Here is a 16162-nt window from a genome sequence, read left to right as displayed (position 1 = left end):
GTGTTAGTCTGGATCTACAAAAGCGATGAGGAGTCCCTATGGTACCTTATAGACTAACAGATTTATTAGGGCATAAGCTTTCATGGGCAAAGACCATCTGACGAAGTGGGTCTTTGCCCATGAAAACTTATGCTCCAATAAATGTTAGTCTATAAGGTGCCACAGGACTCCTCGTCGTTTTATTTCTCTTGTTTATATCTCTTAATTCCTTATAATTTGTGTTGATTTTACTGCTGTTGATTGTGTCTTATTTTTAGGATAGATACCATTGTTACAACAGTAATAATTATTCCACTGTTTAGTCTTTAAATCTCAGTATATGTTAATCCTTTGTTTGTTTGTTTCCTTATGTTCAAGGAAATAGACACATTTCTTTATTATTTATACTGTGCAATAGATGTTCCTGGCACCATAAAGATAAATAAAAATATAGGCCTAATTATACTATACATAAGGTGCTCACAATATATAATAGACATTATCCTTTAAGAGATGCCTATTAAGGTGAGGGAAAGGAGTATGCAGGTACAAGGCTTACAACAATAAAAGAGCATGACACATGTTTAATTGTTAATTTGAGTTCTTAAAAAAATATTTGATATATTGAAATTGGGGGAAGAACTGGGAATATCAAACTAAATAGTTTGATGAGGAGTTTAGGGGAAGAGAATGAAGTTCCAAGGCACCAGGGTTAAGGAATTTGTTCTAAACTTGGGGGAAGTATGGGAAAATCAGCGTTGCATGATACGGATGATAAATATCAGTTAATTAAATAGTTGATTAACCTTATGAATTCTTATCAGCTAGTCAACAATTCTGTAATCCCCAGGGACAGGACTGGCAGCCAGTACATTCCGATCCCACTCCTGAGGAGCCCCCTGCTACTCCGTGCTGCTACCTCTGTATCAGAGGCAGCAGCTTGGGGTGCCAGGCAGGAGCTAGTCCATAAGGGGAGCCAGTTTAAAAACTAGCTCCCCTTGCAGACTGGCTGATATAGAGGCAGCAGTGCAGGGTGGCAGCAGCCCCTGTCTGGAGAGGCGAGGTCTGAGCTCCCGGACCCGGCACAAGCCAAAAGTGAGCCAGGCTGCCTGCCTGCCTGGTTCCTAATCACTTAAAATGCAGAGCTGCAGCAGGGATAGGTCCCAGACCTGTCACAAGCCATGACTGAGTTGGGCTGCTGGCCAGCCAGCTAAAATATTTACTGGCGGTGAGGGGAAGAAAGGGGAAGAAGAAACGTGTGTGGTGAAAAGTAGAGAGGAGATTGAATAAGAGCTCATCTACACTTAACATGCTACTGCAGCTGCGCTGTTGCGACACTTCCTATGCCAAAGAAAGGGAGTCTCTTGTAGGTGTAGGTAATACACCTCTCATAGAAGCAATAGTTAGATAGATGGAAGAATTCTTTCTTTGACCAAATACTGTCTTAGGCTAACTTAACAGCACTGCCCAGGGCTGTGGATTTTTCATATCCCTGATCAACGTTGTGAAACCAATCTAATTGTTCAGTGTAGACCAGGCTTAAGACACCAAACTGCAAGACAAGGTGACTGGAAGGATAATGAAGTAGTGAACAATGATAATGAGTCCTTTTTTCCCCTACTTCTTTTCTCTTTTTTCATTTTTAGAAGGCAATGTGGTTTGGAGGAGTGAACACATGGGTGGGACTCAGAGGGTCCTACATTCTAGTCCTGGATCTGCCACCATGGGTAGGTCATTGCATCTTTCTGTGTTTCCCTAGCTGTAAAATGAAAATAATAATACGGGTATTTACTCATTTATGATCACAAGGATTAATTAGTTAATGTCTGTACAAGTGCCCAGAGAAGGCAAAGTACTGTACAAATGCTTAGTAGTAGTATTTGTGTGTATGAAGTATTATTATTCGAGTGTTAATATGTGTGGGGATTTCAGAATTTTCCTTTTTTTTCCTTTCCTTTTTGCCTCAGCTTATTATTTTATATACTATTTTTCTCTATTGCACATTGATCTTTAAATTTTTCTTTGATACAGTAAGAATATCACACAATTATTTTTAAAGAAGTAAGATACATTTGAGTGTATGTTAGCAGATGTACACTCTGTATGGCAATATACCTTTTGATGCAGTTAACATCTAGGTTCCCTATAGAACACTAGAAGATATTCACAATAGAATTAAAATCTTTAATAATGTTAATGTAGCTGATGCATATATAGCCAATTAAGCAGGTAAGCTGCTCTGCTGTGACAAGGATTTATTTTAAACAACATGACAGAGAAAAACAATTAACATTAATAGTGGAGTCTTTTATCTTCAAATCATTTCTACCTAACATAGGTAATAGAGACCGTGTTCTGACAAAACATAAATTTTGGGCCAAAATCGTTCTGTCTTCTCCCCACTATATTTTTTGCATTTTTCTGCATAGCTGATTTCAGTGGCTTCAATAGAAATATTAGGAATATTTTGAGACATGCACTCATTCCTACTTGAAGGAAACAAGACGAACTAGAAATTATACTAGTACATTGTTTTGGGATTTTGAGCCTTAGCAAGTTTGGATACATTCAAATATACTGAATGTAAAATGAGCTGAACATATATGCTTATCTCAGCCAAATTGGTTCACGTGTAGGTTAAGCATATTCTTGTTAGTTTCATTTTCCCACTTCCAAAGTTTTCCAAGTTGTATAGGCCAGTGGGTCTCAAACTTTAGCAACTCATGGCCCTCCATTTTGATTTCAAATTTTGGGATCCCTTCCCTGCTCCTTTTCAAAGGTCCAGTTCTACCCCCAGGTTGCCCCTTCCTCCCTCCTTCTGTTGCTCTGTCTCTCCCCCAACCCCCACTCTCTGCCACCGGGCAGACGCAAGGGGCTGGCATGCTGGAGTGATGTGAGGGCTGCAGCTGGGTGCTGGGCTCTGGGGTGTGGCCAGCAATGAAGAGCAGGTGGCTCTGGGCTGAGACAGGGTGTTAGGATGCGGGGAGGTAAGGGCTCTGGGAGGGAGTTTGGGTGCAAGATGGAACTGCAGGATGAGGTAGAGGGGTGGGGCACAAAAGGAGGTTCAGAGTCCTGGTAATGCTTACCATGTCTCCCACACGCTGCCGTCAGGTTCTTTCAGTCCCTAGGTGCATGGGTGGCCAGGGAGGCTCCATGTGTTTCCCTCACGCCTAGCGGCACTGCCCTCTGCAGCTCACATTGGTTGTAGTTCCCAATAAATGAAGCCAGCACTTGAGTGGGCATAGTGCACAGAGCCTGCCTGATCACCCCTGCAACTACAGGCCACCACAGGGAACTGGTGGGCACTGAGAGTTGCATGGATATAGGGCAGGTAGGTAACTGTGGGGTCCAGAAAGCACTGGAGAGAGTGAAGGAAGGAAGGGGAAGAGTTGCTCAGTCAGGAGTTCCCTCCAGGGTCTGTGCAGTTCAGTTTAAAAAATGCTGACTTGGGCCATTATTTTCAAGATGCTAAATGCTACATGGCTGTCTTTCTTCCTTCTAACACTCATATTTGCTGTCAAAAACATACAATTATTTCACAAGAAGAAGGTGACATATTGTGAGAGCCTTGACAGCATGGGCTACCAACCAGAATACAAGCCATTCAGGGCTCATCTAGACTACAGGGAATGGTCGAAAGAAGATACGCAAATTCTGCAGGAAATTGCACTTTCAAAAGCGGAGCTTTCGTCAAAAACCTCTTTTTTGGAGGAAGAGCGGCTTTTTGATGAAGAGGACGGTTCACCGAAAAAGCCTTGTCTTAATTAATTTAACTTTCAAAAGCTCCACTTTCAAAAGTGCGATCGGAAGAAAATATGCAAATTCCCGTGGAATTTGCATATTCTCTTTCAACCATTCCACGTAGTCTAGATACACCCTCAGGGTCCATGGTTGCTAGTCCAAACTGAAACCTATTCCACCATGTGTATGCTATTATTATTATTACCTTTCTAGCTAGTTTAAAGTTGCACAGGTATCCTACCTGTGCTATAATCACACATTCCCTTGCAGAGTAGACATTCCCAAAAAGACACTGGGTTCTGGGTTACCTAGGGAGTGGTGGAATCTTCATCCCTACTAGTTTTAAGTCTCAGCTTGACAAAGCCCTGGCTAGGATGATTTAATTAGGATTGGTTCTGCTTTGGGCAGAGACTGGACTCGATGACCTCCTGAGGTCTCTTCCAGCCCCAGGATTCTATGATTCTGGGACAGAATTATGACTTTGTCCTAGCACTTTGCCATAAGTCTGTTATAACCTGTATTAAGGTCTCTAGAAATTTTCCCCTACAAATCTAACTTATTTGTACTGCTGAGTACTGTTGGTTCAATAACTGCAATTTGAATCTGAATTGCCCTTGGTTTTGGTTTTGAAAAATGAAATCATGTCAGCTCATCTCTTCTTTATTGCAGTGTTCTGCCTTCCACTTTTTCTGCTGCTTACATGAACTAAATACAAACACAGTCATTATCTTTAGCCAGTATGAAAATTTTTCTTCTGAGCAAATACAAAAGCCACTCTGTTAATCAGCTAGCTCAAGCTGGTAGGAGCTAAATGCAGTCAATTCACTTTGAGGTGGATTATGATATTTCAGAATGTACAATGAAATATCCACCTGCACTTCACTCTGAGACAGATCAACTGAAAACTGGGGGCTGTTCAGTTTTCATTTTTATCAACACACCTAACAAAATCTAAATGTTTTGTATCTTATTGTCCAGTGGTGTCAAATGTAGTCTGTGAAAGAGGCCTAATTCCATTTTGAATTATCGACGAGGAGTCCTGTGGCACCTTATAGACTAACTGAAGTGTAGGAGCATAAGCTTTCGTGGGCAAAGACCCACTTCGTCAGATGCATGTGGAAGCGAAGTGGGTCTTTGCCCACGAAAGCTTATGCTCCTACACTTCAGTTAGTCTATAAGGTGCCACAGGACTCCTCGTCGCTTTTGCAGATTCAGACTAACACGGCTACCCCTCTGATTTTGAATTATGTTCTTTGACACTGGCTTACAAAATTAGGGCCATATACTACCCTCCATCCATAGCAAATTTCTTATTGATAACAGAGAGTGAGGCTAGAATATGGCCCTTAAACACCAGAATATGTAATAATTAAACTTTTAGGCTAGTAGAATTGGTTTTATATTAGAATCACTCAGTGGGAGCAGAATGTAATGCTAGATATTTTAGGACTCTTTTTGTATCTCTCTTTTTATTTATGAGTGGGGGAGGTTTACATCTGAAAGGTCTTGTTTCAGGTGGCTGGAAGCATATCAAGAAAATTTAACACGAGTTTTGGCTTGTTCACACTTAACTCTTTTTGTAACCTTTTCTTCAGCAATAAAACCTAGAAATTTACTTTGAAATTGTATGTCTGTAGAAATGAAATCTCTCAGAAGGAGAGATCCATTTTCTGAGGTGGATGTTTGACACTGCAGTTACAATTAGTCTTGTTTGATGCACTTTACAGTTGTTGGCAAACTTATTTGTCTAAAAGTAATAATTCACAATTCACTTAGATTTACATATTGTTCCACGAGATAACATTTAGGTTTTTCCATTCTGGTAAACTAATTAAGCACAAACTAATTAAGATTAACCATATTATTAAATGTGTACGATTAGCATAATAAAGTTTAACATAATTTTTGAGTGTTATTAAAGCTCTTTCAGGTTGTGACTGGCATTATTATTCTACGATCAATGAAACCACTAGCTAGCTCCCTAATGTGATAATATTTTTGTCTTATTTTGTTTGTTCTGGCATAATCTCTAATTTTAGCAATTGAGTGACACAGCTTTTGCTAACTGATCCAAAAGAGAGCCTCTGAACAGAGTAATTTGTGTATAAAATGAGTGTATCTAGAGGGGACATGTTAGCTTTATATATTGCTGCCAGATGCATTCAACCTGTTAAAATTCAAGTGCATCTAGAGATGTGCATACAGACTTCTGAAGATGCATGTCTAAACTATGGGGTTTTTTTTAAATTCCCATGGAATTTGAATATCTTCTTCTGATCTTACTATCGAAAGAGGAATTCTTTCAATCTCACTTTCAAAAGAAGATCTTTCAAAGATGAAAGTAGTCTGGATGCATTTTTTTTTTTTTTGAAAAAACCCTTTTTCAAAAAAACAGTGTAAACCTCCTTTTTTATGGAAGAGCAGGGGTTTTTTTTCCGAAAAAGAGGGTTTTTTCCCCCCCAAAAAATGCATCCAGACTACTTTCATCTTTGAAAGATCCACTTTTGAAAGTGAGATTGAAAGAAGAATTCCCTGGGAATTTGCATATCCTCTTTAGAAAATTCTACCTAGTCTAGACATAGTCCAATAGACTGCATTGATTTCTCAGTTGTAGAGCCTGTATTGCATCAAATTCCATAGTTTCTTTGATCATTTGCAGTATTTCACAAAATCTGAGCACACTTCACTGTGTGCCAACAGGGTACTTTTTTCAACTATACCTGCTATAGATAGATGAAAAATATAATTTCCCTACAGTGAGGGAAATTTTAAGAAGTAAAACATTTCCTTGCTACCAAGCAATAGTGACAGTGTGACACAGTGCCACCAGATTGTATCACATATGGGTCCTACATACGTCATTGGGGAAATTAGTAAACTGGCTGATGTAAATTATGAATATTATTTTTATATTGTGAGAGAAGAGACAGCAAATGATTTGCAAACTCTTCCAAATCTTGTGAGGAAATTATTATTCTGTATGGTTGGGGCTTGGTATGGGTGGTCTACAGTGGTCAAATGTTCACATGATACATGTGTTATAGTGTATAACACTACAACTTAAGTGTTATAGTGAATAAATTAGCATTCTAATCATGTCCACGTTTACATGAAAATATTGCTCTATAGAGACAAAGAGAATCTTTGTTCATATAAACAAGTGGGGTTTTATTTTTCTAGTATTGTGCAAAAATATTCATAGCCAAACTGAAACCAGAAAATATTGGTCTTTTTCCAGTTAGTCTTTGGTATACTGGCGTAAATGTAATGACAGTCAATTTACACTTAAAAATTGCTTCTCCTGAACTGGGAGTCCTTTCTGCTTAGCAGAAGAGCTGTGTGAAACCTTTATCTTTTGTAAATCATGGCCTCAAAAAGAAACAAAAATCCCGTGTTGCTTATATGTATACTATGGGATTGCTACTCATGAGTAAGTGTCATGATTATGTCATGCAGGCCATTTATAATGAGTGGGAAGGTGCTCTTAACTTTAACCTTATTTTGTTCATGTTGTAGGTTTTCAAGAGATTCCCAGTCCAATTGTTCAGATTCAGCTGGTTTGGATAAATATCCAGATCTGATTGCTGAACCTTTTTGATTTCACCATCTTGATTCACAACTTCCTAGTGGAGCTGGGTGAAAAATATGTGTTGAATAATTTAACAGCTAATATTGTCTTCTGTTAAAGAATTTATGACAAATGATCAGTTATATATTATTCACCTACTTGTGCTGCCTAATGAATTTATGGGGTGGGGATAATGAGGGTTTGCACATTTACAACTTCAAAAGTCGGGGAATGCAAATGTTAAGATTCTAATAGCAATGACCAGTCAACTGCAGTGAATATTCTGTGTTTTTATGGTATTCTAGAATCCCAGTAGTGATACCACAGTTAAAGTTAGAACTTCTTTTGCATTATACATTGGATTTTGACAACCCGCCCTCAATCTCTGTCCCCCTGAAATGTGCCTGTGTTGTCTTTTTCCAAAGGATAATTTTACTGGAAAATCAGGAGTGAAATGAAAATAGAGATAAACATTAATTTGTTTGAATCTGTCTTCTAATCCAGCATCCATGAACATTATGCCTTTCCCCTTGACATTCACCTACTGTGTGATGAATTTGAATAAGCTTCTATTTTTTGTTCCTGAATCAGGAACAGTTTGAATTTAACAAAAGTGTTGCTTAGCAATTCTAGATATCTCAATGGCTAAATGAACCTCCCTGCGCAGCTTCTGTAAAGTAGTAACTTTGAATTAAAATTATAATTATAATTGGAAGAGAACATTGAAGTTCACCTTTGTAATAAATAACACATTTTGCTGTCATACCAGTAGCCCCACTACATGTGTGAATCCTAGTTTGAACTCAAAAACATCACGGTATTATGCAACACATCAGTCAGTTTGAGAAATTAGAAACCTAGCTCTTTTATAGCTGAGGAAAATATGCCTGAATGCTCTTTGGAGCATAAGCAAGGATTGTTTGGATGTACTTATAATCTCCATGAGTGGCACCCATGATTAGAGAGTTGCAGTTTCTGGCAAATTGCCATTGCTCCCCTCATATAGGCAGTTGGCTTTTCCCTGAAGACATCCTGTATGTATAAGGAAAAAGTGAGTGCTTTCTGAGCTTCTTCAATAGTTTCCTCAGACTTGTCTTGTGCAGAGAGAGGTGAGCCGTGATGAGCTTTGTGAAGCAGGGAGAAGAAAGAATTTTTCTGTTCTCAACTTGAGATAAAATGACGCCTCTCTAATTCATGTTTATTTATATTATCGTAAAGCTGCTTGTTTTATGGGCTGATAATAAAAACATTTCTTGCAGCCTCCCAATTGGTCCATTCTCTTAGCTTCCTGTACCCATAAGATTTTTCTTGCTGCTTGTTTTGTAGACAGATGTACTTTATTTAGTGGACTCAACAGTTGTTATTTTAAGTAGTTACAGAAAAGAAGATTCCCCATTTGCCAGGAAGAACCTGTTAACATTCATTATACTTTATGATTGCTGAGGAATGACAGGACAGTATGGCTTAACGACATGCTTAAGAACATGCATTTGATAGTAATAACTTAGACAATGACAGCTGATTAGTTTAAAATCAGAAGCTGGCAAGCCATTGAAATGCAGGGGTACATCAGCAAGAGAAAAATGTTAGATGATCCCCTAAGACTTAGAGAATTAACAGGAGCATATGCAAACATACTTGGCAGACAGTACTACTTCAAGGAAAGTGTCAACTACTTGACATGCTATCACCTTTGTGATTATTCACATAGCATAGTTCAAACATAATTTTAAATAATTGTTGTAGTAAATAAAATGTATACAAGATATGCTGTAGTTATCACAGATGTGGTTGTTTAATTATTTCCTATTATTCTCTTATTGAAAATACTCATATACTACAATCCTTACACACACAGATGATAAATTTATGTCAAAATCATTTCTGCACATACAGAGATAGAGGCTCCAGGTCTGTATATCTGAGTCAAAGTCCATATTCCTGGTCTGAGGAAATACTTTCCTCAACATTTTGGAAGTTAAAATCTTAGTATTTCAAAATGTAAACTTTTTGAAGTGCTTTTTAAGAACATATTGAGGGAATTCAATTTATCCTCTGTTTTGTATGGGTTGGGGGCAGAGCCGGCCCAAGGTATGGGCAAGCCAGGCGACCGCCTGGGACACTGCGCGAGGCTGCTGGGCCGGGCGGGGGCAGCACCGCGCATGCTCCGTGCACCCGGGGTGGTGCCACACATGCGCTGGGCACCTGGTGGCAGGGGGCATCACGTGCCTGGGGGTGGGGCCGTGCATGCGTCGCACTCCCGGGGGCGGCGCTGTGCTCCCGGGGCCCGGGGTGCACGAATGGCTCAGGCTGGCCCTGGTTGGGGTAATCTCCGTAATCAAACTCACCTCCATAATACTGCATGCAATTTCAGTTTTATGAAGAAATAAATAAAAGAGCTTTGTGAAAGGCTTGAAGATAATCGAATTGTCAGGATACTAAATCAAATATGTCCAGGGTTGTATTATCTTTTTTTCTCCTCTACATAGCACAAAAATTCCTTCTTACTATTTAGTAGAGCTGTAAAAGAATTATGTCAGTACATATTTATTGTTAGGGCAATTTTGGACCTACGGTCAAGATGTTCAGCACTTTTGAAATGCAAGACACTTTTATTTTAGTGCCTATATATGGATTTAAGGAAACTTATTTAAAATACCAGATTGGAAAATTTTGACCTGAGTCTTTATTGAAAATAGGTATAATGGAATAAATTCCTAATTCGATAATTTCTTTCCCTGGAGAATTATGGTTCCCCTTTGAGGAGTGTCCCTGTAGGTGCTCCACCTCAGATGTCTGGGGCCCCGCTGTGTTTCTAGCTGGAGAATTTAGTAGCAGTGCCCTGGGTAGGCTGGGCACATGGGGCAGCTGGCATGTGCCAGTGCATCTACTCCACATGCGCAGTCAACCATCCCTTCTTAAGAGCCACTGATATATCTTGTTCACTTGTTGCCTTTCTTTGTAGGCACCTGAGTACCCATAGTTGCCCAAGTTTCTGCTGGTAGACATCTGCAAAGCTATCTAAATCTTGTTAGTGCCCGGCAAGCTGCTGAGAACCATCCCTTATACATACACTTTGGTTAGATTCTCAAAATAGGCACTCTTTGTTGGCCCTGAACCAATGGAGTTGCTCTGTGAGTATCTACCCTTCAGAAAAGACAGTATGGCGAGCAAGTTGAGCATTTTAAGGGCTGGCTGGATGGTGTGTATGTGTCCTACGATATCTCATAGGCAGGGGCTAGGACACTCATATGGGTAACCTGTGTATGAGTCCCTGCTCTGCTTGATTTAGAGTGTGGACTTGCACATGAGTTCTCCATAAGAGTGGCTCGGCCATCAGTCTGTTGAGTATTCTGGAGTGTTTGTCTTTCAGTTTTTCTTGTTGTAGCTCTTCTGTGTAGTATAATAAATATTCATGAGGAGGGGAAGGAAATATGAGAATTTGACTCTTCAGTGTGTTGTTTGTGTCACTGATGTGGTGTGTAAGAGCTGTATGTTCAAATCCCTGCTCCAATAAATATTTATTTATACAAAATTGAGCAGTTTCAACAGGAAAGATTGGGAGATCTCAAGGACACAGTAACCTATAGCCCACTGGCTAGCGCAGCCAGCTGCAATGTGAATGACCCGTCTTCAAGTCCCTGCTACAAATCAAGCAGACCGTGGAAGTGCCCTAATCCACTGAAGTCACTCCACAGCAGTAGCTCCTATCCCCTGGGGCTGGGCCTGGCTTCCTACTCCCAGCATTGCAAACTGGAGCATGGTGTCCCACTCAGGTCCAGCTGCCCCTCCATTAGCAGTTTACTAAACTGCATCCATTTAATTGGCTACCCCTGGAGATAGATGTTGCAATGCCTAAACCTCCTTTATGGTGTTAGCTCTTAGTTTACAGCCAGATTGGTTTCCAAATGACCCAGACTGCTTAGCCTTTGCATTATATTCCACACAGAGTATTTTTCCTAACTACAGAGATTTAAAACAAGGGTTTTTCAGAGTAGTCAATTAATGTCCATTGTCTTATAATTTTGCAGTATTTTGCAAAAAAGTAAAATAGAGCTATAGTGACAATGTATGTGTTACTACTACTGTTCATCAGCTGGCTTGCGTGAACCCTATGGGATTTACCTTACTAATACTATAATCCCTTGATTTGATTTACTAGTAGTTTGTATTTGCATGGAGGCTTTTGGCAAAAGAGTCATATGTATACTTGAAATTATTTCTGACATGGGAGGATAAATATAAATGTTTCAACAATACCAAAAAGGATTCTATATATCCTGAGGATCTATAGTAAAATTAAAAGACAGAAAGACATGGAGTAGTCTTTATTTTTTTCTTGCTTTTTGGCAGTCACTCATCAGAACAATTCTATTGAGGAATCTGGCTATGTGCTAAATATATAAACAAAAAGACTCATGTGATGGATGTTAAATGTGTTTTATTCCCAATGGTCCCAAGCTCGGGACCAAGAATTGATAATCCCTACTTTCAAGTCTCACAAAGCTTGAATTAACTGTCACATTATGATACAGAGTACAATGTATTTGACAATTACTAAAGAGGAATGATTCTATTATAGATTAGACATGGTGGTCCATATTCCCTAAATTAAGTTCTTCATCTTTATACTCTCTTTCTCTCTTAGCTAATATGACCGGTTCTCTTTTCCAGCACTGGAAGACTTCAGCTAGTTTGTAGTACCTTGATATTATAGTCAAAGAAATGAAAGAGAAAGAGAAATTATTAGCAACTCAGATTTGTTACAAGTGGCAATTAATGGTTGCTCTCTAACAGTCTCCTATGGAAATGTGCTAAGGCCAATTATTGCTGTAAAATTATATAACAGATAAAAACACAAATCTTTAACTTGTCAAATGTGCTCTTAAATGTGTGCTGAAGCAAACGATTCATAATTATACTTTTATTGATGAATAGAAGTAAAAACTGCTATCCAGACTGAGAGATTCCTAAGCCAGAAGGGGCAACTGGGATCATCTAGTCTGACCTTATTCATAGCATAGGCCATAGAACTTTCATATCTTTGAGAAAAGCATCTAGCCTTAATTTAAAAATCGCCACTGATGAAGTATCCACTAAGACCCTGGGTAATTTTTCCAACAGTGAATTACCTTCATTGTTAAAATTGTATGCTTTATTGTCTGTCTGAATTTGCCTAGCTTCACTGGATCTTATATCTTTGGCTGCTAGATTAAATACCTACTGTCACTGCACCTGTATCTCCATGATCCAACAAGTGTCCCCACTTTAGCTGTTGTCTCCCAGCCATCACCTTTCTTGAGAGAGATGTTGCCTGAAGCAGTCCTATTGTATTAAGAGGCCATATTTGTAGTAACAAAATATGTTTCTGTCAGACACTGGGAAAAATTGTTCCTTGGAAATGGATCTCACTGAAGAGCTGCAAGCAAGACCGCTGATAGAAATACTAGTTCTGGAGCCTCTCTGTAAGGTGTTGTATGGTGAGACTGCAGCTTGGCCTCTGTGGAGCTTGCGAAAGTTCAGCCTGAATATCAGGAAAAGGTTAGCTAAGGAAACAAGTGAAAAGTGCAGGAGAATATTCTGCTTGGGGCATAGCAAAAGAATGGAAACATGGACAAATATAGCTGAGAATATTGAATAGAATAGGAGGAAAAGCTATGCTGCATGCTCCATGCATCACCTCCCCAATGGATGATAGCCTTCACCTGCTGGGAAATGGTGTGGCCAGCTGCAGAGGAACAGAGATAGGAAGCAGCTGCTCCCTTAAAAATCAAAGCATTAATTTCTGCAGTATTTTCTGCTGCCAAAAGCAATGTAAGACTCAGCTTTGAATCTTCTTCCTTTGTTGGCTAAGTCATAGTATGGGACAACTGATGGAAACAAAACTGTTGAAGCAGTTGGTTACCGGGGAGAATATTCTGAGAGAAACAGGTCATCTCTGTCGATTATCTGAGTTCCATCAGGCAATGGCTGTAGTTACCTGTGGATTTTTTGGTGTCCCTCGTAGCAAAGAGAGAATAGATGCTTCTTTAGTAGATGGAGCTCATAGACCTGAATTCCCTTTCACTGGCATGTGTGTGGAACAAAGAGGAGATGCAGTTTGCACCCCTTGCACCGGCCTATCTTGTGTGCTGTGTCAGCTGACTCCAGGCCTCTGACCTCAGGTGCCACAGAGCTTAAAGGTAGCCTATGCTTCTGACTTCCTGTTTCTGGAAGACTTTCTGCTGAACAGACCCATAGCCTCAGCTATGCTGCTGCACTTGGTGTAAAATCAGCAGTCACTTTGTGGAAATAAGGGCATATGCTCATAATTAAAGTTTATATCAAAATGCATGCACACAAGAGAGCAGAGTCAAAGATTCACAGGCCACCTCAACCTTGGCATTTCCTGAATTCTCTGCTTCATTTTGCACCCTTAAAGTTTTTAAATCTGTTTCATTTAACATATGAATTGCTAATAGCTAAAAGAGATCTGTTACTTTGCCCCCTGTAATCATCTTCATATTTGTTTCTCTGTTGTTTGGGAAATTATATCACATTATTACTTTTATTGCAGTTATCAACTGTAGAAATTTTTGAATATGGCAGCAACCAAAAACTAATCAATCCTATATTAAGCAGCATATATAATGAACCTTACAGATGAAGATTTAACTGGTTTATTTTCTTTTGAAGTAGTACTTCCAGTTTGTTCCATAGAACTTGTATAGTAATTTTAGTACTACTGATGGTACAGAATCTGACCTTGTTGAGTACTGAGTCACTCCTGTGAGGTGCTGTGCATCTGCAGCTCCCACTGAATGTTTGGGGAATGGAAAACCTTCAGCACCTATAGATGTTCAGTACATGGTTGACTTGAGCCTATAGCCTAAAGTGCTATTTCTCAAAGTGGGCCACAGGCCTGCTTTGGAAAAGCTGCTAGCAGGCTGCTCGGCTTTGTTTATCTAAAGCAGCTCCCATTCACCGTTTCCAGCCACAAGAATTCACAGGATGCAAAGTGGAGTAGCCCGCTAGCAGCTTTCCCAAAGCAGGCCCACAGCCCATTGGGGAACACAAGCCTAAAGCAATGGGGCTAGATCACTTCTTCCCATAGATAAATACACATGACGTGACCAGAAAGAAGAAATTAATTTTGTATAGCACAGGTAGTATGTGTGTAAATACTACCATACAGTGACGGGTGCTTTAAAAATGCTGCTGAAAAATGGATCTCAGGAAATAATAGCTATTTTTAATAGGTGAGATGGTGTATACAAAAATATTTAAAAGATATTCAATATATTGAGAGCAGTAACATTGTTAAGAGAATTCAGATTTAGTCTAATCTACTCATCTGTTTCCTTGTGATGATCAGTCTGCATTGTAGTGGTTACAATAATCATAATGTTTTGATATGTGGACAGTAGCCAATCTACAAAAAGCAAAAGCACTAAGAAAGAAACACATTCCTGTGAGATTGTTAAGCATTGTTGATTTGTCTTACAGTTGGGGGAAATGAGATTAAATTACTTGGCCACTCACCAGAGGACTGGACAATGCAGAATGTGTTCCTGAGTACGCTAGTGCATTCTGCTGGCATTCACTCCCCACATTACACCCCCACAGCACAAAAAAACACACCTTGAACTCTATGCTGCCAGCTGGAGCTCAGCAGCAAGGGCAAGCACTTTTCTGATCTGCAAATGCAGGAGAGGAAGATATGCCCGCCTTCAGGCAACCTGTCTGCCCGTGAAGACAAAGATAGCTCGAGCTATCCTCCCAATTGAAGCTATAGTCACCTCCTTCCAAACAGTAATAGTGACTATTGAATCCTCCTTGCAGGTGCTATCAGGCCCAAATTATCAAGAAATTTTGAGAAACTTGTAAAAATGAAATTAGAACCATCCTTCCTGCCTCTAGCAGAAGACAACAGTCAGTGACAAGTATTCTCTCTGAGTCTTGGAAGAGGGGGGCAGATTAACACAACTTAACTTAAGGAAAACCAAAGTAAACTACATACACTGAAAAATCAGATCTGAGACAAAATTTTCCTCTTAAACATGCACATCACAATTCAGCCGTTCTTTCTGTACTCTCAGTGGGAGCTCCTCATGTGTAGGACCACAGGGTCAAAGCTAAATACAATTAAAGCTCAACATTTTAAACGCCAGAGCTGTGAACTGACCAGTTATCCATACACCTCATTTGGAACCAGAAGTTCACAACTGGGCAGCAGCGGAGACCAATAATAAACAAACAAATAAATAAAAATACAGTAGTGTGTCAAACACAAACTACTAAAAAATAAAGAGAAAGCAACAGCATTTTGCTTCTGAATATTTAAGTTTCAAAGATCTATTAAGTAAATGTTCAGTTGCAGATTTCTGAAAGAACAGCTATAAATATTTGTTCAGAATTACAAATATTTCAGAGTCACAAACAACCTCCATTCCTGGAGCATTCATAATTCTGAGATTCCGCTTTACTGCCATCAGTTCATTGGATGGAATTTTACTCCTCAGTTGTGCAATAAACTAACGACTTTAAAATTTGATGAAAACGCTGGGGTGAGGAAAGAGAAGGCTGTGGAGTTTGCACAAAAGTAGAGATTTTTGAAGGGTTTTCATTTTTTCTTTCTTTTTTTCCCATTATTTTGCAGAAAAGTAGAAGTAGGAATGATTTTTGTAGACTTAATGTATCATTTTTGTGACTTTTAGTGCTGCAGTAGTGGCTAATTGAACAATTTATAATACATATGCCTAATTGCTTCTTCAAGAGGTTAACTGTGAAAGGAATAGATATTTAGCAGAGAAATGTTACCTAGGTTACCCTTTATTGGCTAAAACCACTGAGATTTTATGTGCTGTTCTGTTTATGGATAATTAAACTCTTGAA

The 16162-nt window shown here is 39.3% G+C and overlaps 1 protein-coding gene across 3 annotated transcripts in view; it reads left to right on the top strand.

Moving 5' to 3' along the window:
* RASGRF2 (Ras protein specific guanine nucleotide releasing factor 2) overlaps positions 1-16162 on the top strand; it is a 205051-nt gene that overhangs the window by 128210 nt on the left and 60679 nt on the right. The window contains exon 18 of one of the 3 annotated variants that reach the window (XM_075932211.1): positions 1626-1706. The exons of the other annotated variants lie outside the window; for them this stretch is intronic. Within the exon in view, the coding sequence (XP_075788326.1) occupies positions 1626-1706 (81 nt within the window). The remainder of the gene's footprint in view (positions 1-1625; positions 1707-16162) is intronic. 3 annotated transcript variants of the gene reach the window in all.

This window comes from Pelodiscus sinensis, chromosome 6, assembly GCF_049634645.1.
Source record: "Pelodiscus sinensis isolate JC-2024 chromosome 6, ASM4963464v1, whole genome shotgun sequence".
NCBI classification, from domain to species: domain Eukaryota; kingdom Metazoa; phylum Chordata; order Testudines; family Trionychidae; genus Pelodiscus; species Pelodiscus sinensis.
The sequence above is the reverse complement of the archived record's forward strand: the minus strand, read 5'-3'. Positions and strand labels throughout refer to the sequence as shown.